This window comes from Schistosoma mansoni (genome assembly GCF_000237925.1).
Source record: "Schistosoma mansoni, WGS project CABG00000000 data, supercontig 0232, strain Puerto Rico, whole genome shotgun sequence".
Taxonomy (NCBI): Eukaryota; Metazoa; Platyhelminthes; class Trematoda; order Strigeidida; family Schistosomatidae; genus Schistosoma; species Schistosoma mansoni.
The window spans coordinates 142,368-167,558 of NW_017386097.1; the positions used below are offsets into that span (position 1 = coordinate 142,368).

General features: G+C 34.2%; 1 protein-coding gene across 1 annotated transcript in view; it reads left to right on the forward strand.

Moving 5' to 3' along the window:
• Smp_165200 (hypothetical protein) overlaps window positions 1-24,086 on the forward strand; it is a gene marked incomplete at its 5' end in the record, with an annotated part of 46,729 nt that extends 22,643 nt beyond the window's left edge. Inside the window, 4 exons of the mRNA XM_018791410.1 lie at window positions 1,052-2,074; window positions 15,922-16,038; window positions 18,615-18,662; window positions 23,602-24,086. Of these exons, the coding sequence (XP_018647335.1) occupies window positions 1,052-2,074; window positions 15,922-16,038; window positions 18,615-18,662; window positions 23,602-23,783 (1,370 nt within the window). The 3' untranslated portion in view covers window positions 23,784-24,086. The remainder of the gene's footprint in view (window positions 1-1,051; window positions 2,075-15,921; window positions 16,039-18,614; window positions 18,663-23,601) is intronic.
• Window positions 24,087-25,191: the final 1,105 nt, after the last annotated feature.

Below are 25,191 nucleotides of genomic sequence, written 5' to 3' on the forward strand. Positions count from 1 at the left end.
GAAGAGGAGTCCCACAATAGGACGAAACAGCTGTCCAGTGCTTCCACGTTTTCCATGATGGTCTATCTTCAATTGAATAATGATTTCAACTGTATATAGATATTATTTTCATCAGTCTGTATGTGTAAGGGTTTGGGTGTGAGTACAACAATATTAAGCTAAATAATGATTCATTTCAGTTAGAATAAGATTGAAACCTACAAATGAATTATAATTCATTGATCTAATCATTTTTATTATTATTTTCATCATTCATTTTGTTAACTTACATATACAAGCAGTACATCAATCCAACTAACATCATTTCTCATATATTTTAATAATCCATTCATCTCACATATATCGCATATATGGTTTGCCCAGTAAATATGTAAACTGGGTCATTAAGGATTGTTTATGATGTTACATAACTCTACAATTAACCATTGGTGTTGTATTTGACCTTGTGTAGACAAACATGAAGTAGAAGATGAGAGACGAAGGTAATTCCGTCGGAAAGCCCATCAACACATGTAGGATACTGACGGATAACCATTACATCACAACAATGCACCTGTATGTTCATCAGTGACTATATTCAAATTGTTTATCTGTAATCTGATAATCACGTTAGATCACCATTCCTACTCATTATAACTATCCTCTAGCGATATTTTCGGCCTGGAAATGAAAAATAATCATTCTCAAGCAGCACTCTCACGATGTAAAAATGATACGACGTGAAACAATCAGATAAATAAAGAGCCTGATTTCTAAGGCCTTTCATAAATGTCTTTGAACATAGAAAACGGAGACAAAGTATTTGTAATGGTACATTTGAAGGACATTTTGAAGGAGAATGAATATGAGTATACCCCAAAGATCATAGATATAAGTTTTTATAATCTCAGTTTGCATATTTATTGGACAGATTGTGTATATTACGCGTACAACTTAACTCATTTTTATAACTGCTTATTCATTAATATTGTCTCTATGCATTTCTTTTTATATGTTTTTATATTTTCTTCCATTCGGCTCTCACTTTTCTTATCTTCCAATATGTCATCAGTTTCATCAATGAATGAACCAACTAACAAAATTATTAATATTACTCCAAAAACCAATACATCTGTTGAGGAGACTGACAGCAGTGTTGTATTCAATCGTATGGGTTCTCAGAGAAGTAATCTTGTATTGGTTGATCGGCGTAGTGGTCGTCGTGAACGTTCAAGACCTGAAGCATTAGGCAGATCAGATTCATTGAGTAGTTCTATTTTAGGCGGTTCATCTAAAATGGGAACGATAAATCATGATAAAGTTGATACGAATAAACACGACAACAGAACATTCAATACTCATATCAATGTTCCAAGTAAAGAGTTATCAAGCCAAGGTAAACCATATAATAATGTTGATGATGATGTTAATAAAAATTTCTATGAAACTGATCATAAGCCTGTTACTGTTGAAATTTCTACCTATATTCTACCTAGTCCAATACATTTTAATCGTGTTGGTTCACAACGTGGTGAATTGAAGTTACATGATCGACGTGACAATAATAATAGTAATCGTCATCATCCTCGACGTACTCCAGTGAAAACAACTAGTGAAGATGAAGCAAAAGAATTAGGCAGTTCAGATGATGTTCAAAAGATTATTTCACCTTCATCAGTTATACTAGATGATAAGCGTAATGAAACTGAAGATGTAGTATTATTGAACAAGTCAGAAAATAAGATGGAAATAAGTGAAAAAAATTCACCAGATTTTCAAGAGGAACTGTCATCTTTCAATCCAATTTCAGAATTTTCCATTAATAATGATACAGTTTCTTCTTCTGCTTCTGAAATATTTTCTAATCAACAATTTAATTCATGTTTGGATTATTCAGTCATAACGAACTCTAATATTCTATCGAATGTTTCTTTATCTCAAATACCGGAAGAGTCAGAAAATAACACAACACTACTCAGTGATTCACATGAAGCAACTGATTTTCAAGTTGCTCATAATAAAGACGCTATCCAGTTTGAAAAATTGATTGAAGAAAACCCCTATCAAAATTCTCTGGATATTGGACCTTCAACTGGTGAATCAAATTTATGTTCGTTAGTTACTTAGATAATGTTAAGTCTGTTTAATTTAATCTTAAGTTGTTGGAGATAATTAATAGGAAGTCATAATTGGAGGACGCTTTGTGCTAGTCGTCAAATGATATTCACAGTGTTGATGACACTGATTCTACCCATGGGATTCGAACTTACGTCACTGAGTGCTAACTTTTCTGACGTCGCTTGACTTTGGTTAAAATCCCGTGGACGCATCAGCTCCTTCTCGATTTCAGACATGATTTGTTGAAGATTTGCAACTATTATGAAGCATCAGTTAATCACAAATTCGTGATGATTGGGATTTCACAGCAAGATATAATGTATGAGATGTCTAGTCTTGTAGACTGGTCACTATATTTCAACTTCGTCGGTAGAATTCAGTCAACATAATGGAGGAGTAAACAAACATTATGTTGATTACTAAATAATGAGTAAATAGTATAGTCTAGAATCAAATGGATGAAGTATTATAAATATGAATACACAAGCCTAAAATGCTGGGAAATCTATTAGATTTGTTTAATTATTAGGGGTTTTTGAAATTTGTTCTATTTGAATTTAGCTTTCAGCCTGAAGTGAAACTGACTGTAGAATCATTGAAATTCACAATTGAATTCGTTTTTTCCTGCTGTCCAACTCAGTTATAATATACGCTCCATATAGGTATACCGATCCCGTAGTTCAGATAAGATTACTAAATAAGTAAGAGGATATAGTTGTTAAAATGAATTATAATGTGCACAAACTATAGTGACACACGTAAATGTCTCAACTTCCCATTCAAGGGTATATAGACTGAGAACATGACTAGGTGTATGATTGACTTATCTTGGTAGCGTTACCCATTTACAACTTTGAACCTACAGTTTTTGACTTTTAGATATCGTTTGTGCTCAGCCATGGAATATTGTTAGATTATTTTAGCCTGTCGTAATTTGAAAATACGATACAGCAACTATTCAGTGCTCTATGACTTCTTAATAGTTCTCCAGATAATTCCAGTCGTTGACAAAATAGTCTTCCAGTAAAATAAAAGTAATACTTTAACCCTTTTACCAAGTAACATATTTGTATAATGGGTTTCGAGTTACACAATTCGACTGTACTATTATTCATGATACTAATCAGTTGACTAAATCAGAGTAAAAGAAGCAGGTTTTGAATCTGTAACTCAATGGTTTGTTATAAAGTCAATCTCTAAACTGTATATAATTAATTTTGAAGTTTAGTTTAGGATCCCACAACAACAAAATACACTTTGTATTAATGAAATTATAAATAGTATAATCACTTCACTTCAACCCGAAGTTTATGCTGATAATGTCGTTCAAAATAACGATGAAAGCTCCAAGATCAAACCATCCAGCTCAGAGAACAAAACTCTATCAAAATATTATAATCACTGTTTATGAGTTGATTGTTTATGAATGATCTCTATTGTTATTGGTTAAGATTTTAATGAATAACTCACTGAAGACAATGGTGGATCGGTTGAAGTTTGACATTAACATTGTTCGATGCCGAGTCATTGATTTAGAGGTTAAGCGTTCGCGTGCGAGACTGATAGGTTTGGTGTCGAATCTCATGAGGCGGGATCAAGGATGCGCACCGCTGAGGAGTCTCACAATAGGACGAAACGGTCGTCCAGTGCTTCCAGGTGGTCTAGCTTTAATTGATTCATGATCTCAACTATTAAAATGACTATAATATCCACAAAATCCCTTCTGATATTTAATTATTTCAATGTTTAGTTTTCTTTTTCTTTTTGTTTCTTGTTTTAATATGAGAACGGTCAATTGTCTTGAAAATAATAAGCCAATCATTATTTTTATCAGAAGAGTTTTTCGTGGAGATTTAGTATTTTCATAGTTGAAAGCGTGAGTCAGTTGAAGCTAGACCACCAGGAAAAACCTGGAAGACCTGGACAACCGTTTCGTCCTATTGTAGGACTCTTCAGCGGTGCGTATCCACGACCTCGCCTCACAAGATTCGAACGCAGAACCTACCAGTCTCTCTCCAGAGCACTTAACCATGGATGCGCACTGCCGAGGAGTCCCACAATAGGACGAAACGGCCGTCCAGTGTTTCCAGGTTTTCCATGGTAATCAAGCTTCAATTCACTCACGTTTTAAACTATGAAAAATCATTATTCATCAAAGTTTTGTCTGTATTACCTTCTATTGATTGGTTGAATTCTCGCTAACACTTTTAATCATAATAAACATCTTGTTTGTTTGTTTGTTTTTCTTTTCCAAGACATTTTTTGTTTAATTAATTAGGTCTATCTGTGTATAGTGGGTGTGTAGATTGTTACAGTATGATCTAATCAAAACTATTCTTAATTAAAATTTTACCTTTCAAATTAGACATAAATTAAGGTTTCTTAAATGGTTCTAATTAATTAAATTTAACATGATTAATTATGATTATTATCATTATAGTCGGCATCATTAATGGTTTCTTTTGTTGTTGTTGTTGTTGTTGTTGAACTAAATTTAAGGCTTGGTAATCATTTCAGTTGCATAATCATTTGATTCTATTACTTACTTTATGTGTTATTATTGGCTTGTATTTTACATGTAAACTTCAAAACATTTATACAAATTCACTTCGTATTGTTTGTTTGAATCTTCCCATTGATGTTTAGGATTGTAATTAACGAAACGCGCGTCCTAGATTCCAATGCCAGCCACTATCCATCTTTGCTTACCATGCTTGTGAATTAAAGCAATATCTAGGCAATACATACAGTATGCACATATGCCAAAAAGAGACTGACCAGTTTCAGTCCTAAACATCAATGGGAAGATTCAAACAAACAATACTAAAAGTATTCAAACTTCACCCCATTGGACAAGCACGTGGCTATCAGGATTCAGTAGCTGAGTGAATAACGCGGTGGCATTTGAAGCGAACGGTACTGAATTCGAGTCCCAGAGTAAAAATCAACCCTGAGATGCAAGTACATCCAGCTGACGAGTGCTGAATAGGACGAAACGTGCGTCCTGGATTCTACTGTTAGCCACTATTCATCTTTGCTTATTTATACAAATATTCGTTGAGATTAAAACGAATAGCTTGACAAAAATTTGGGCGCGGTGTATAGAAAAATCATTATATGTGAAAATTATATTTGAAATAATCTCACTGATTAAAATTTAAATAATTCCAGCGTTCCGTCCAACTAACTTGTCTGGACGTCTTCAGGGTAATAATCAAAAACAAAAAGGTCCTGGGTTCGAATCTCGTGAGGCGGGATCGTGGATGCTCACTACCGAGGAGTCCCACAATACGACGAAATGGCCGTCCAGTTTTTTCAGGTTCTCCATGGTGATCTAGCTTCAATCGACTCGTGATCTCAACTATATAAAAAAACAAAATCATCAAAGAAATATTTAGTGCTTTTTTAACAATCATATCAAAATCTATACTACGTTAAACCAACCATATTTGGATGATGAATTTTTTTGTAAACAGGATAATATGAGTCAGTTAAATGAGAATCATGTCAAAAGTTCACTATGTATTTCTTTGATGATTTTGATTATTACCCTGAAGAAGTTCAGACAACTTATCTGGACGAAACGTTGAAATTATTTAAATTTCCATCACTGAGATTATTTCAAATATAATTTTCACATATAATGACTTCCAAAGCATTTGTTGTTATCCATCATAGATAACAACATTTGAAATGTGTAAGTTATTTATGTGATTCATCTTTAATGGAGATGATTAATTGGTCAAAAATTCTGATTTTTAGTCAATGATAGTGTCCCAAGTTCGAGTCTTCCTCCATATACTTTGTCATCCCATAGTGTGTGGTTTAAAGTCATTTATGTGTAAATTTGTGCTTAGTAAGTGAGTGAGACTGTTATTTGTTATTAATCGTAATTGTTGATAGAAATGACTGTAATTTGAAATGTATAGGTTAACGTTGTTCCTATCTATAAGAATAAGTAGTTCTAAGACCTTGTTTTTTCCTAACAAGTAGATTAATTAAAAGTACTGACTATCTCACTTATCTTGGGAGTTTAGTTAATATTGGTAGAATAGTGGCTGGAAAATACTTCTCAGATCAAACGAAGCTCATACAGCTTTTGCCAACTTATGCCATCTAGAAGTTTCCGTCTGTGGATTTGACTTTGAACTGAATTTTTTCGATTATGGTTAATGTTATTACAGAGTATCGAAAATCTAAGTGAATTTATATTTTAGCTTACGACTTTATGTATTTATTTATTTAAACACATAGATATTGGTACAAAGGGGCACCAGATATATATGCGCCGCACAAATCTCATTTGATTTGTGTGAGGGCTGTGATACTGCCCGGGTGCCCAAACCGAAACAGGTGGTTGTCCTAGGGGGCCACACCCAGAGCCTTTGACCTAAAGATCCGATGCACAAGACAGTGGAGCATCGTAAGGAGATGCAGTCCCATGGTAGCCGGTGACCAACAATTGATTCATACGCCATTTGTTCCCTCAGGTTACTGGAGCCCATGAGCTTCATTGGTTTTGAATCAGAGTTTTCCAACTCCCCTAGGTGGATGCGCTGTGTCCATCAACCCGGTTAAAGCACCGGACATTCGCTTTTCGTCCTCTCAATTTCTTAAACAACTAAACTGTCGACATTCAAACATTTTCACCATTAAACTATTATTCATTGTTTTATAGTCATTAATTACTACAGAGCTAGCGATTAATTTAGTCAAACTTATTCTTGTTCAACGTAATCTGGTTAAACCCTCCCTCATATATCTTACTTACCAATTAATCTCTTCTTAACTCACAGACTGTTTTCATCATTCATAAAACGAAATAACCTTAAGCTGAAATTTTATGCTTAATTCAATTACTATCAGATTTAAAAAATATATACACACACATGTACTTGTTATATCGTGTGAGTGCATGCGTGCCCTGTTTGATATATGACGTGATGATCCCCTCCAATGAGAGAGGATTGAATTTTCGATCAGAGCAATGATACACAAAAGCCGTATGAGCAGTCTTGAGTACTTATCAATCCTACTTCTGTCTAGCTCAGCCAGTTCAATTCAGAACACCAATAACAACCTCTACAATATGAATCATTATTCTCAAACATACTGAGTTTATATACTAAACAAACAGACCACATCGTACCATAAAATAGAAAATAACATTTGCATAAGATTTGGCCAAATGTGGCTATGAATAGGGGGAACAGTAATTAATAGACTAGGGATAACTCAAGAATGGCAAATCGTATAATAATAGTCTATAGGTCTAAATAAAGCTTACAATAAAAGGGACACGAATGTGAATAGTTTAGTTACTTAACAATTATACAATAGGAAATATACATATCATATTGGTCCATAAATAGTTCTCACAGTTATCATTCATAAATCTCCACGGGATACAACAGTATTTATTATTCAGCTTATCAAATGATTATTTATTCTCAGTTTGATATCAATTTACTTGTCATTCATTGAGTACAATACAGAATATCCATATAGATTTAATAATTTGTAATGTAACAGCATTAGATAAAAATTTTCCCTAAAAAAAAGAGGAACCATTGAATAAAATCTTATTACTATACTTACTGAATTAGTTTCCAGTTCATTTTGTAACTGTTAGTAATAATAATAGTGATACTAATAATAATAATAGTAATGGTAATAATGATGGTAATAATAATAGTGATAGTAATAATAATAGAAATAATAGTAATAGTAATAATAATGATAGTAATAATAATAATAGCAATGGTAATAATAGTAATAGTAATAATGATGATAGTAATAGTAATAATAATGATAGTAATAATAATGTTAGTAATAGTAATAATAATGATAGTAATGATAATAGTAATAGTAGTAATATTAATGATAGTAATAATAATGGTAATAATAATAATAGTTTTAATCATCTAAAAGAAATCTAATACTGACTTAAATTACTCAAGTACTAACGATACTACTTTATTGTATTGAATAGGAATTAGTATGATGATATTAGTTAAAGAGAAAAGAAAAAGAGTTTTACGTTGTTCTATGCTTGATGATACTTATATTGTTACATACCCTTCTATTGTATTATCCTTATTTTATATTCTGTTAAAAATAAAGATCTTTGGTTTCTTGATGAATTTTCGCTGTCATACTGTAATAGTAGTTATATGTCTGAGTATATGAGTAGTATACAAACAATAGATATATATCTATACTAAGTGGAATGTTTAATAAGAGTGAGTTCAAGAGGTTTGATTAGTTCTATATTGTGTGAATAAATAGCATATTCAATGTATTGATTGTAAAAATGGTGACAGTTTAATATTGAGAAGATTCTGTTTAACATAAAGATGTAATGGCTTTAATCGCTTAATTGAAAGCGATGAGAAAAAAGTTTTGAATGATACTGAAAGTAAAGATTTGGAAGGAGGTAAACAATGAATGCAACTGTTCCACTTATATTGATTTGGAATCATTTAAAATCTCAGCAAAGATCTTACTGGTTTCTTCTGTCACGCCTTAGTGAACACAGATTACCTGAATGTTTTGATCCTTCTGCTCTATATGTTTTCAACTTACCTGTATGGTACCTGGAAAAGAAGATCTGTATTGACAGTTGGTAGATATGGATAATACATGCTCCAAACATTTTAGTTCACAAGAATGTACTGCATAATCAACTGATTTTCTACCTCTACTTCGTACTATACTCACTGTAGTCCACCATGTGGATCAATGATGCCTAATTATATTCTTTATTTTTTGGGATCCTAGCTCACAGTTATGAAGAAATATGGGGCAAGGCATAGCTTGCTATCTATAAGTAGACAGACTAATCACATATAGATTTTTCAAAACATAATTTACAACATATCTGGTAGGATTTGTCAATGTGACTTAGTGAATAAACAAGGAAGATTTCACCTTTGATAATCAATAATAGCCTCCAATATTACGGTTTGACTGAAATGACACTTGCAAATCATTAGAATCTAACTCAGTAGTCTGAAGTTATCATATTTGTCACAATAATTAGATGTTCTAGTTTTGATCTGTAGTCTAATCATGACTGTTCACCAAAAAAAAGCCCAAAACAACTGACTAGAACTCTTTAGTTCTCATTAGTTTTCCCTCTGATACTAGTCTGTGGCGATATATAACTTTAAATCGGTTATCGTGTAATTTCAATAAACCATCTCCGGATTGTCTATCAGCAACATTCTACTGTGGGAGAGAACAAACCAGATTTCAGCGGAGGAAGAAATGAGGAAGAAGCGCTGGAAGTGGATAGGACACACATTGAATAAATCACACAACTGCGTCACAAGGCAAGCCCTCACATGGAGTCCTGAAGGCCAAAGAAGAAGAGGAATACCAAAGAATACATCACGCTGAGAAATGGAGACAGATATGAGAAGAATGAACAAAAGTTGGATAGAACTATAAAGGAAGGCGCATGACAGAGTGAATAAGTTGGAGAATGCTGGTTGGGCGGCCTATGTTCCATTGGGAGTAACAGGCGTAAGTAAGTAAGCAAGTAATTTCCGGATTGTCAATCCATTTCAAGATTATTGAATATATTTGGAGCTTCAGTTTTACTTAGTGTTCACTTCTATGTTAAAAAAGAGCCCAAGACAAGATCTTTGAATAAGAAATTTGAATAATCAAGTTAAAATAATTTTTATCAAATAATATCATAGTTTATTTTTCATAGTTGGAAGTATGAGTCAATTGAAGCTATACCACCAAGGAAAACCTAGAAGCACTAGACGACCGTTTCATCCTATTGTGGGACTTCTCAGCATTGCGCATGTACGACCTCACCTCACGAGATTTGAACCCAGGACCTACTGTCCAGTGCTTCCAGGTTTTCCTTGATGGTCTAGCTTCAATTAACTCATACTTTCAACTATGCAAATACTAATTCTCTTCTGATATTTTATTTTTGTTTAAAATAATATGTATTATAACATTTTCTTGTATGTGTGTGTGTGTGTGTTGGATTTAAATGTTTCAATCTTAAATCTTCTCTATTTTAATTACATTTTGTTTTAATGTGATTAAGTTTTAAAGAAAAAAAGATAAGTAATTTGAATCATTAAAATCAGTTAAATTATTTTAACTTTTATTATTAAGTTATTTGTATCGTTTCCTTTTCCTTTTTTTCTATAAAAAAACTCGTTTTAATACATCAATGAAATGAAGATTGTTATGTGGGTTTTTCTTTTTTTTCTCTTTTTTCTCTTTTTTTTCTTTTTTTTAACATAAAAGAGTTAATATCTACTTGTGTTTGTCATTTAAATAAACAGATGATACCCTACTTATTTTTTTGAGTATATAAGTTATGATTTTCTTAGAAAAATAAAAGTCAAATGATGGTAATCAAAAGTTATTTATAATATATAGAATAGATCTTATGGATTCTATATGGATCATTGTAAACTATGGTTTAAATAAGAATGAGCTGATTTAAGTTAGACTATCATTTCTAAATCTGGAAGTATTGAATGACTGTTTTGTTCTTGTATGGGATTGCTCAAGTGTTCACACTCAAGACCCTGGATGAGGGAATCGAATCCAGGATAATAATAATGATTATAGGGCTATTAAATAATTTAGTGCATATGTCAGCAAATGTTTGGTGAATAATAATTGCATAGATATAGTATCTTATGTTTTGTATATCTGTTCATGAGTGTTGGGAAAATTCTGCTGATCACATTGTAATGAGGTCGCTTGTTTAAGTGATTCGTCATCAAGTATAGCATTTTGTTGTTAAGAGGTAATAGTAAAGAATTTCTGATTGAATTACTCTTTATATTAGTTGGCACCCTTCAATAAGGTAATCTAAAAGAAGTGCTGACACACTGTCACATTCTAATTTGTATCACCTATTATTATAGACAGATGGACTATAACTTAACTAGTTGGGTTATGATTGACTTTCTGTAAGGTTGTAATTACAGAAAACCATCCAGCACTTAAATTCACTTGGTAATGTTTGTTTGAAGGAGGAGTATAGGCCGCCCACCAGCATTCTCCATCCAACCCTGTCCCAGGCAATCGTTTCCAGTTGTTATTCATCATCAACTGTAAATCATAATTCTAATTTCTCACATTGATTTATAACCCTCATTTGGTCCTAGTTATTAGGTGGACACTATCAAGGTCAGTCTAGCATGGCTCAAAGGTCGTCCATAACTTCTATTCTCACCACCTGATGTACACTTAAAATTTTGATGATTTTCTGATCGATACCAGTTTGTAATCAAAGTTATTTTTTAATTATATAGAATCTTTACATAACCATCTTGTTTAGTGAAATAAAAATACCATACTATTATTAATCAATTTTTGTTGAGATTATAATTATGATTGAAAGCATGAGTCAATCGAAGCTATACCACCAAGGAAAACCTGAAAGCACTGGACGATCTTTTCGTCCTATTGTGGGACTCCTCAACAGTGCGTATCCACAATCTCGGCCTCGCGAGATTCGAACCCAGGACCGACCAGTCTCTCGCCAGAGCACTTAACCGATAGACCACTGAGTCGACATCCGATAGTTTTAATGTGTAACTTCAACCAATCCACGAAGTTGAGCAACCGTTCATTAATTGTCTTCAGTGAGTTCCTATCTCACAACAGACGTGGTTTGAACACCACTGGTCATGGCTTCTCACTAGAACTCCAGGAAATACCTCATAGAGTCAGTCACTAGTGAGCATATAATTAAAATCAGCTTCAATTGACTCATGCTTTCAACTATGCAAATACTGAAATGTCCACAAAAACCCTTCTGATTATAATTATAAGTCAGCTGCAAGATTACGTCGCTTTACATTTTCATTTTAAAGAGGGTTATGAGTATATTCACTGAAATTTGTTAAATGATAAATACATGTTGCTTAAATAAATTTATAATAAATGTATAAGGAGTTCTAGTGAGAAGCAGTGAACAGTGGAGTTCAACCGGATCTGTTGTGAGATAACAACTCACTGAAGGCTATGGTGGACGGTTAAAGTTAGACATTAACACCGTTGAATGCCGGCTCAATGGTCTATCGGTTAAGTGTTCACGCGCGAGACTGATAGGTCCTTGGTTCGAATCTCGCGAGGTGGGATCGTGGATGCTCACTGCTGAGGAATCCAACAATAAGACGAAACGGCCGTCCAGTGCTTCCGGGTTTTCCATGATGGTCTAGCTTTAATTGACTCATAATTTTAACTATAAAATATTTCGAAATAACCAGCTCAAATTGATAGTATAATGAGAGACAAAATAAATTGCGAAATCAGAATCTGTTTATTTATTTATTTATTCATTCATATATACCTATAAATTAATAATAATAACAATAATGTTATGCTCATCGGTGACGAATTCCGAGATGCAGTTCTCAGTTTTTGTAAAATACTATTACCGCTGAAACACAATCAATGTTGAGTGTTAGACAGGCATCACTGATAGAGGTAGTTAATGATCGTAAAACATCAGTAATTGACTGGAGTTATCAATGTAATTCATTGGATGGACTGGTCATGAAATCTAAAGTTCGTAAACTTGATTGCTAATGAAGTAGTTTTTTACGCATTACTGAGAAGTCCCAAATTAGGATGAAACAGCTGTTCAATGTTGATCTGGATTTCAATGATTTTCTAAGTAAAACTAGTTCTTGTTAGGAGCACTACAAACTGAAAGGTCTTCACTAGCCTATTGTGATTATGCACATTATAATAAATGGATATACGCCTCGGATACTAAACACCATATCGATAAAATGACCTGGTATTTCTATGAAATGTTCACAATATCCTGCATTAAAAGAGATATACCAAGAAATATATATATATATATTACTACCATAATTATTTTTTCTATTATTCTTAAGAATTGATATCGGCCAGAGAATTATTTAAACCAGGAAGCGTTGAACAGTTATTTTGTCCTTCATCTGAAACTTTTCAACAAGGAGTCCTTACATAACGTTAAAGTTAAAACGTTCAGATTCAGCCAACATCAAATCGTAATCAGGATGACCATAAATCTTTAGAAAATGGCCACATCCGATGTGCAAATAAGTGTACCGTTAGGTGACATGTAAGCCTCATAAGTGAAGCTGGTTCTCTCAAGATTACAGGTACACCTTACTTACAAGGTCTAACGAGTACGCATTCTAAGTTCAAGGCTTCTTATCAACTCCTTGCAAAAACCTAACATTAAGATATACTCATTTTAGTGTAATATTTACTTTGTAGTGAAAACGAATGTATCATATTACCCTCTATAGATTTTGTCTATTCAAGATGGTAATATGATATATATAAAAAAATGTTTTTATTTTATTCATTTAAAATTTTTGTACTGCGCTCCAATTGAATTCGAGTCATACTCAATTGATGGATCAATGATAATAACTCATTAGTTAAAGCTAGATTCAAAACAAATTCATCTATATTAGTAATAAGTTGCAATACAGTATCTGATTACATATGCAAAATAGTTAAATTTGTCGATTGATTTCTATCCACGTGTAAATAAAACTAAATTATGCTTCCAAGGCAGATGCTATCACCATTGCAACTTATTTATCTTGATGCAACAATTCAATCAATTATGTCAATTGTCAATCAATCGATCAGTAATCTTGAAGGGTTCATTTTTGGATAATTGACTTACTTACTAACGCCTGTTACCCCTCATGGAGGAGCATAGGCCACACACCAGTATTCTCTGTCCAACCCTGTGTTTGGTAATCCTTTCCAGTTAACATTCGGCCTTTTCATACCTGCTTCCATTTCCCGTCGTAATGTGTTCTTAGGCCTTCCTCTTTTCAACTTCCCTTCCGGATTCCAAGTGAGGGCTTGTCTCGTGACGCAGTTTGGTGATTTCCTTAATGTATGTCCTATCCACTTCAAACGTCTTTTCCTAATTTCCTCTTCAACTGGAAGCTGGTTTATCCTCTCTCATAAAACGCTGTTGCTGATAGTATCCGGCCAATGAATGCTGAGTATTTTGCGTAAACAACTGTTTATAAATACTTGTACCTTCTTGACGATGGATTTAGTAGTTCTCCATGTTTCAGCTCTGTACAGTAGAACTGACTGTGTTGACGTTCGTGTTGAAGATTTTCACTTTGAAGTTAGTTGAGAGTTGTTTTGAGTCCCATATGTTCTTCAATTGTAGGAATATTGCCCTTACTTTGAAAACCCTCGCCTTTACATCTGTGTCAGATCCTCCTTGTTCATCAATGATGCTTCCCAGGTACTTGAATGTTACCACATCTTCCAGAATTTCGTCATCAAGTGTGACTGGGTTGGTGTTCTCCGTGTTGTATTTGAGAATCTTACTTTTCCCGTTGTGTATGTTGAGGCCTATTGATTCAGAGGCTGCTGCTTCAGCCTTGACTTTCTTCGCTCGTGTCCGACTGTTGCTAATGGCCGTTTTCTTGTTCTTCCTTTCTTCAATCTTGTCCAAGGTTCTCATAGAGATCCATTCCTTATGATGCTTCTTCTTGCGACCCAGAACCTCCTGACACGTTGAAGTTAGTGCTTATTTTAATCCTTTTCCAGTCGTCCTCCATCGTAGTTTCTTGTTCTTTCAGTAGATGCTGTAAAGCTTGGAACCTGTTGTTGAGAGTTATCTTGAATTGGTTGAGTTTGTTAGTATCTCAAATAAAGACTGTATTGAACCTTTGTAATGCTATTCGTTCAGTTGTCCAGTGTTTCTTTAGCTTCAGTTTCGTCTTGGCCACAACCATATGGTGATCTGAAGCTATAGGATAGCTAACCTCATGCTCAACCCTCATTTACCCATGCTTGGGACCGGCAGTAACTCTAGGAGAGCTATAGGCGGAGTTCGGATAATTATTGATGTATTATTGATATCATGCCATAACGATGTTATCGTACGATCACAGAAACACAGAAGATGAACACACATTCTCTTTTGATCTAGTTTATCTGTGTTAATGATTTACTAAAGGTCTGATTGTCAATGAAAAGCCTGTTCGTATTCACTATATCTATTAAATATTCGAAACTATAAAAATAATCTAATCCAATACTTCTTTCTTATTACTTATTCTTTCTGAAAAAGTGAACAAAAAAGTCATTTCACTAGCGCCTGTTTGTATCCACAGACGTTTCATATTAAGACCCACACAATACTCATCATTAGTAGGCCTCATTAGACGAATTGGTTCAAAATTTCTATCTCCTGATAACTGTTAAACCAATCGTCATTCTTAACTCGTATTTATTCGGTCACGTTTCTTCCCTAAGAGTCATGTCTTTCGTATTTGATTTTCCATCACAGTTAAAAGTAGCTGATCCGAATTACTTCTCATTTTGTTAGATTTTTTCGTTATTATAATGTTAATCCTAGCATTTATGACGAATACACATTAATGCTATATCTTAAAGAATCTATGGCTGACTCTCAAAGCCAACTTCAAGTTGTTTGCTGATCTCCAAGCTACTAAAATTCAATAATTGAATCGATTTATTGATTTTTCACACCTTCAATATTCTCACTTTCATTTATTGTGATTTCTTCTTATATATCTCTATATATATACAAATGTTTATATATTTTACAACCAGCACCAAAACAGAATTTTCTACCTACTGGTGAATCAGAATTAGTCAGTTCATTAGGAACTCCACCGAAAATTAAACAATCGTATAAACGTATTAGCCAATCTAATTTACCAAATAAACCAATCAATAGTGCTAAATTCAATCAAAATGTTAATCTTATGCCAACACGTAGAGTTTCATTAACTAATTCACAAAATCCATTTAATGAAGATACAGATGCAACGGATTGTGTATCTACATTATCCGGTGAAACTTCTCAAACAATGGAGTATAATGAATTTAATAAAATTCATCATGGTTCTGATCGAAGTGCTGCTTCTGGACGATCTAAAAGTAAGTGCAATTGTTGCTACCTATTTTCTCTTTTTTCTTTATTTTGATTTAGTTTTCTTCATAAATATTTCAGACACTAATGTCAATTTCAAGTGAACATGATATAACTCCAATTCCATATGATGCCCACTAACTTCTTAAGGTAAACCCATAGTGAAATTAACTACTATTGACAATATGATGTAGGAAAGCTAGATAAAGAGAACTCATTTCAGAAAGAAACCATCAGCAGATCACATTGAGAATTGACAGAAAAAGTGTTTGCATTTAAACCATATGAAAAACAAACATTGGAATACACCCTTCAGGCGTCTGGTTATTTGTTTAAGCGTAAATGGATGAAATCTATAATACCTACTAGTCAAAATAAATTTTGTAAACTTAATAACTGTTCTAATTTCAACAAATTATTTGATGTATACAAAAGGAGGCTGCTACAAAGTATTTAGTTCTGAGGGAAAAATCTGTTTGTAAACGCGGGAATGGTTTCATACAAACTACCAAAGAGGGGCTCATATATTTGACTATGATTCGTTGTTTCGCATTATGAATTAATAATATATACTATCTGACAAAACATTTGGCTTTTAACCACTGGTTTGTAGGTTCAATTGTCCCATTATCTAATCTTAAAGATTACTTACTTACTTACGCCTGTTACTCCCAATGGAGCATAGGCCGCCAAACAGCATTCTCCAACACACTCACTCTGTCATGCGCCTTCCTTTCTAGTTCTAGTTCATTCTTCTCATGTCTGTCTCCATTTCTCGGCGTAATATGTTTTTTAGTCTTCCTCTTTTCCTTTAGCCTTCAGGATTCCATATGAGGGCTTGTCTTGTGACGCAGTTGGGTGATTTCACCAATGTGTGTCCTATTCAGTTCTAGCGCTTATTCTTGATTTCTTCCTACACTGGATGTGATCTGGTTTGTTCTCTCCCACAGTTGGTTGTTGCTGATAGTGTCTGGCCGACGGATCCGAGGTATCTTGCGTAGACAACTGTTACTAAACACCTGTATCTTCTGGATGATAGCTCTCATAGTTCTCCACGTCTCCGCCCCATACAGTAGATGTGTCTTGACATTTGTATAGAAAATTCTGATCTTGGTGTTGATTGACAATTGTTTTGAATCCTAAAGATAATAAGAATTAAATATTGAATGCTGAACACATTTAGGAAATCGTGGGTTTATTTACCTTTTGAGTTTCGGTAAACCTAATCATATATCACGATACATGAAAAAATACTATGAATTGATAGAAGGAAAAAGATATCGCAACATACTAAATAGATCATTCGGGAGTCCAAATAAAAAAACGTAATCATTGTTAAAACTACAACAGAAGCACATTAGGTCATCATAAGATGGTGCAGGAAATCTCTGGCTTTGATGATAGACAATGATGATATTATGTTACATAAGTCGTATGATCTATATGTAAAATGCTCTTTGTCAACACCGGTAAATATTTCAGAAACAAATGACCTGTTTAGATTTTCCTAGAAATGTCTAGAAATGTGTTCTTTTGACATAGGATATGATTTGTTGTTATTACTAATGGTATTACACTGCTTATACACACTTTTTGATTGTTTGTATTCCTGATTTAATCATCGAGTTTGTACTTTTATTTCCCTGGCTGAATTATTCCTAGTAATCACTGGTTGATCTGAATAATAAATGTCAAAAAACCCTCAGATCTACTTTGTAATTTATCTATCTAAATTTCTAATGTTTCCTCAGTCACATTTGTCCGCATTTATTAATACATTTGAAGGTGATGTTCATGATGCCTTGCTTGATCTACGCTTCGTATCAGCTGTCGCTCGTTAGCATGGTATAGTTACAAACTTAAGAGAATTGATACTGCTTAAGAGATTTGACATGATTCAATCATTATTAAGGACTAGATAGACGCTGCAACGATCAAACAGTGTGAATGTCTCATTTCTCTTGAAAGTCAGTCATGATCAGATGACTTAGTCGTAAAGTATTCAGCTGTAACACTGTATGACTCGGATTTCAACCATATTAGAACCATCATTTACATCAAGAATGCGGATAAACTTTGTTAACGAACTATAATTGACGTAAAGTGCTATATATATTTTATTGCATACTTCACGAGTCCCCGTTATTCTGAAAATCATTAAACACCGGGGAACATTGAATAACTGTGAGTTAGTTATAAACTAAAGGATGACTGCGCAATATCGCGAATCGATTAAAGCTAGACACCATAACCAGTGAACTTCGACATAGTGATCTAAAATTTGGACACTCACCACGAGACCTATAGACCTTGGGTTTGATTCCCAGTGTAGTCATGGATGCGGACTATAACGAGACGAATGTCCGGTTTGTTGTAGTTTTCAATGGTTATCTAGACGAGGTCAAATGGTGAAGTAAACCATAAAGTTCAACAATCTCTACAAACTCCTGTACTCAAATATATATATATATATATATATATATATATGGGTCATCTTTCGAGTTACAGAGTAAATTATGTTTGATTGATCCGCATGATAGCTATTTACTATCCAAAAACTCTCTTTATATCATTCACATTTCAGGTATCATGGGTGCTGGTGAAGAAGAAGGTTTAAAACTTGAAAATGAAGGTAAGTGTAATATTTCTGTTATCAATAAAATCAATCCCTTGCAGATCTAATTAATAAAGGTACTAGAAAAATTATTTTGTAAAATTAGGCAAATAAACTAACGAAACTGTCACATCGTATATGGTCGGTGAATAATAATCAGTGTTAGACCATGTCCGTCATACACGAGATACAATCTAGCACAAGAGTTCAAAGACCCAAACTGCTTCGCTTCACGTTAAGACGGCGGAGAAAAATATGATAATATAGCGAATAGAATTAATGAATTTAAAGGGTAAAAGCTAAGTAATAATGTCAAACTGAAGATTAATGCTGACAATTGGAATTTTGAGCCCTTTCGTCTAAAAACTCCAAATACCCTTCATACACTTTAAGCAGGAAGTTTACACTTTTAAACGTAGTTTAACAACTCATTCAATAGCCTCATTCACTGATATCACGTTTTGATCTGGCTGTCAAGAGCTGTTTTCCCACTTATTTGTATACTAGTTAATATAGTAAACTGAAGGAGTTAGTAACCAGCCTTCTTGGTTAATAAAGGTTGACGTTCTCATCATTCGTAATCTCCTCTGTTTATAGTAGACTACATCGAATTTCAATATTTCTCTCTTGGAAGTTCTACTATAGGGTCTCGTGTGCAGTTACGGGTATTAGGCAAGGATGGCAAATCAATTGATAGAGTAGTGAAACTTCATCAGTTGAGATGGCTGGGACACGTGTTACGTATGCTCAACCACCGACTGCCCCGACGTGCAATGTTTTGTGGTGTAGGAGTAGGTACGTGGCACAAATCCATGAAGTCACTGACAATTGGACTGAGCCATGCCGGTAGGTGTAGACTACCTGGTTGGGATCCGCGAGATGATAACAACCGATCGTTAGAGACCTTGAATAACATGGCTCAAAATCGTTTACAATGACGAAGGTGCATCCACTCTTTGTGTTTTACCAAATTCCAATCTTCTGAATTCTTCATGTCTCTATTTTTTTTCCTCTTTCCAAATTTATTTCACCGTATTATACTCCTTCAATAACATCTTCAAACCCTAATCTTTCACATAATGCTTATATTCTTACTACTTCTACCAATATGGGGTTTGAATGGACAACTGCATCTGTGTGCTATTGTGGTATGGCGAGTCGAACTGATGTACGTACGTACGAAGTTCTACGTTGTTACTGACTGACTGAGTTCTACTATACATAAATTCTTCGGTTTCCGAATATTAAAAACTTATCGACTCATTTCATTCATATTTCGAATTACTTAATGTTTCATTCTTGTTTTCAAGGTGATTTAATGTTATTTTCATTTAAATAGTTGATTTCAGATTGACTTAGGTCATGGAAATACGTACTTCTATTACAAAATAAGAATATATTGACTTAAATTCATTCAATAAGCGCTTATTTGCTTTGAACACTACATATACTGAGTTAAGAAATCGCTAAGTATTCATACACTTCAATCAGAATACTTAGATGACTGAATATCTATTTTTCAAAGATTCTATGTGATATGTCTCGATGGTTAAACGCTATATTCAAATCCTAAGCTATTCGGATAACCCCAGGCTAGCACTACTCAGCGACTTGAAAGACCAGAGAGAAGACACGAGTATCAGAGAAGCACTTTACTACAAGGTTCATTTATGTACAGAAAAACAGGGGTTTTATAGTAACTAAAAGACCTTGAGATCCCATAGTAACAGTATGTTAACAGCCAATCAGGACCTTGTTATTTTAGTAGCATTTTAGTAGCATAGCTTCTAACCAATCGCTGATTGGTTGGGCTCTTTATGAGCCTCTCTGGAGGCTCTGATAGAGTTTATTGTAAGCCGATCTAACACCTCCCCTTTTTTTTTGAAGAAGCGGGGTAGGTATCCAGATTGCATTTGCTGACTTCAACCTCCCCCACGAAACAATGTTGGGTCCCCAACTTTCGACATAGTGCCGTTGTTGCAGATTGAATTTATGGGACGATCTAATAATTTCAACTTTTCTATCCAATCAAGTCCCAATAAGTCGAGTGCTGGCCGTTCTGTCAAAAATATTACTCCCTTCTTTGTAAGCTCTGCGACTGTGATTTTACAGTGAACCTCACCAGCAACGTTTATAATCCCCCCAGATGCGCCGTGTGCTGTCTGATAGGTTGAAAATATTCTCGGCCTCCCAATTTTCTCCCACGTCCTCCTGCTTATAAGCGTTATATCGGAGGCTGTGTCTAGCTGTAAGCGGGCATCGTACCCGTTAATCTTGAGGGAAACATACTTTCTACGATTATGGGAGCCGATTCTGTTAGCAGCTACCGTCACCTTGGCTGTGCGTGGCTTGAATCTTTTAGAATAAACTTTAGGTTGACGACGTTTTCGGGTTTTGCAATGACTTTCTTTGTGTCCTTTCCTGGAACACGTAGTACAACGATGACTTTTAAACGGACAAAACCTTTTGAAATGCCAACCTCCGCATAACCAGCATGGGGATGATGGTTTACAGCTGTGATTTCGATAATTCTGTATGCTGGAACCTTGCTCGACTTTCCTCTCAACAGCATTAACGTGGAGGAACTGGTTAGTGTTTTCTACCATCGAGGTATCGTGCTTCAAATTCACTAATCTTTGACATTCATTAGTCACTTCCTGCAGGGTCATGTTGGGACAATGCTCAAGTTTGCTTAGGATTCTCGTTCGGATGTCAGCATCCTCAGGTGAACGCAGGCTACAGACAAATACTAAGCATTTAAACTGGTCTTCAGACATGGAAGACAACTTGAACCTCTCGCATTCTCGGTTCACAATACCTGCATGTTTCACCCAGTCATCTCCTGATTCTTTCGTTATCTTCAAGCACTGGTAACGGATATTAAATAGAGACGACTGTTCTCCAAAGATTTGAGACAGGGTTTGAATTGTTTCATCAAAACTAAAGTCTCGTGGGTTCTTCGGGAGAATAAAGTTACTATAGCGTTCATGTTCTGTTGTCCCAAGCTTTCTTAGAAGTATTCTGACTTTTGAAGCGTCATCCAGTCTGCAGAGATCAATACGGAACAAATCTTCATACTTCTTAAACCAAGAGTTAAAAGTGACACCTGCTGCACCATCAAAATTAAATTCATGGATTGCATTAATAACTGAGTCAGTATGAGATACTTGAAATTCACCAGCAGCAGAGTTTTGTTGAGACATACATAATTTCTGCATAAGAGCTTCCATGACTCTGATTTGAGACTGTTCAAACCGTTTTTCTTGACGCTCCATATAAGCTTCAAATTGCTCTAAAGAAATACTCATTGTCATTTTTTTTCTCGTTGCCACTGATATGTCTTGTAGATTGTAGTTTTTCCCCGTCGCCACTGATATGTCTTGTTGGTTAAACGCTATATTCAAATCCTAAGCTATTCGGATAACCCCAGGCTAGCACTACTCAGCGACTTGAAAGACCAGAGAGAAGACACGAGTATCAGAGAAGCACTTTACTACAAGGTTCATTTATGTACAGAAAAACAGGGGTTTTATAGTAACTAAAAGACCTTGAGATCCCATAGTAACAGTATGTTAACAGCCAATCAGGACCTTGTTATTTTAGTAGCATTTTAGTAGCATAGCTTCTAACTAATCGCTGATTGGTTGGGCTCTTTATGAGCCTCTCTGGAGGCTCTGATAGAGTTCATTGTAAGCCGATCTAACACTATGCAGTCATCCTAATTAACTGTTTTTTCCATTGATATATTTTGCTTTAGAAATTCCATACACAAAAGCTCATAGAAACTATGCTAGTTTCAACTTATATCTAGGTTGAAATAATTAACTAGCTGTAACGATTGTGGTGGCGGTGTTGAAAATCAACGTACTATAGACCTTTAGTAAATTAAAGGTAGATGTTAAGCTATAACGACCTGTAGAATTATATTCTAACTGCTAAAGATCCGAAACGTAATTTGAAGATAAGCATTGAGTAGATAATGCTTTATAGTTTGATATGCCCAACCAGTACGAGTCCAACCAAGATGAAAATCAAGTACTACACTGTCACAATAATCTTATACTAAGGAGCAAGAATTTAATAGTTGACTTTTTAAGGTTTATTTAATGAAATGCTTAAGAACAACACATAACCGAATGAGTGAATATTTACTAGCTTGGTTTGGAAACGCCCAAACAAAGACAATACGTAACCTTATCTTGGCACACGTAGTTGATAATGCATGTTAGATAATATCGAATCATTTCGAGTGACCTATCGCATTCATTCGTCATTTCTCAATGGGGTTTGATATCGTCTTCTAAATATTAGCAGAACGTATTAGGATTCGAACCTATAACCCTAGTTTATGTGCCTAAAAGAAATTTATGACACCCCTGTCTTGGCCAGATATGACTTAATAAACAGTCTTATTAACATCACATCTTGTATGTGTTTGCTACTTTTCACCTCTTTCCGTTTATATTCTTCAATACGTAATTATTTAAAAACTGCAAAGTCTACGCATTGTCGTTTTTACGGTCTTGATTAGTAAGTTTAGACTTATTTACTTAAACACTGACTAGGTATTTTGAATAAGTGTTACATCATTTGAGCGCCATGAATATTTTCTTTTCTGATTTGTTTGTGGCGGTAAATAAATTTTCGAAAGTATACTGTTCAACAAGCATTGACCATTTGATACCAACCTTGTTACTTTTTATTGACTGTAAGTAGAAATGACCACGGATGTACACCATTTCCTGCCACATCTTTCATTTATTAAATCCTTCTATCATACGTTTGATAGCCAGTCTAGTAGATTCATCCTTATCTATCTCTGCATGCTACAGGATATACTGCAGCCCCCCTAATACTACTACTCAATTTTTTCTCGTAAGTAGTTTAAATATTACGTTTGTTCATTATAAACTTATGAATTACCTTATGATCTTTTGTTTTTTCTTTTCATCAATAGCGTTACGTTCATTATTGAACGATGCTAATCATCTCATTAGTACTATTAAATCACATACATTAACATTGGAAACAGAATTAAATGCAAAAGTCAATGATGTTGATCGTTTATCCGAAGAATTATGTCGTTTAAAAAATCGTCTTCTTTTAGATGGATTAACTCAGTATTTGGAAAAAGTATAAAAGAAAAAAAAATTATTATCATAATCATCATCATCATCAAATAGATAAATGAATATTGAACAGTTGGATTAAATATTCAAGTCAGCTTGATTATGTTGATGATGACGAAATATTAAATCTTTCAACTGTTGTTAATGGATTCCTTCTGGATTGTGGCTTATTCTTTTGTCTTTCTGTCTGTCTAAATTCAACTAGTTCATTTTTGTTTTTGTGTTTATGCTCGACTTTCCTATTGTCTGTTTGTTGACATGACGTTGTTTGTTTCTTCTGGTCCGTCTAGATCTCCCTCAGAACCCCCTCCCATCAAACTCTTTTTGTCCTATTATTATTATTGTCTGTGTAAAGGCATTTAATTTTTATTACTATTATCACCATTATATATGGTATCTATTCCCTTTATTCGGTTTGATTCAAGTTGTGTGTGTGTGTGTATGTATGTATGCTTCGAGGTAGATATTGAACCAGGTAAAATAAAACGCCCTATTATGTACTGTTTTCCTATAAACGATTAAAATATATTGATTTTCTTTTCTTCTATTTTACTTTTTATGAGTTTTGTCTGGTTAAAGTTGAAGGGTTAGCACAATTTCATAACTCGTTTAAATGAGTGCATGGATACATCAGTTTTCTTTTCTTCTGGTGGTGTATACTATATGCAACAATGTCAGTTTTTTTTTAAATATTCCTATGATTCCCATCACATATCTATCGCTATTTTTAAACAAAGACAAGCAATAATCTACAGATCAGATCTTCCAATATCATTTTTCATTGTTTATCAGTTTGGTCGACTTTTCAGATCAGAAACAAAGGACTCACTATATTCCAGAAGCCGACCTTCTTTTTTTAAGAAAACATAGATGCTTATATCAGAATATTAGCCAATTGACTTGTGATTTCTTTTCAATATTACTATATATATTAGGTGACAAATATGCAAGGTATCACAGAAACAGCATCGTTTATTTTTCTCTTCTACACAGATTGTAATGTATACACATTCAGTTGTCTTATATTTGCTCATTGTAAGTTTGAAAGACACGTATTGATCACTTTTTTTTCAATTTTTTTTATTTCGAGTTAATCATTTGAATGAAAATAATAATACAATTGGTAACTAATTGCTTTATCGTTCTGTTTTAGTATACCTAATATAGCTTAAATGTCTCAGCACGGATACAGAAGACTCGTCTAGCTTTCACCAACTTGCGTCATTTATGGCGTAGGCGAGATATACGTCTAGCAACAAAAGGACGGGTTTACTGTGCAGCAGTTTGTTCCGTCCTACCTTATGGCAGTGAAATATGGATGGTAAGAGCAGAGGATATTTGTAGGCTACTAGATTTCGATCATAGGTGTCTTCGAAGCATTGCTCTTATATCCTGGGACCACCGGGTCAGTAATGCAG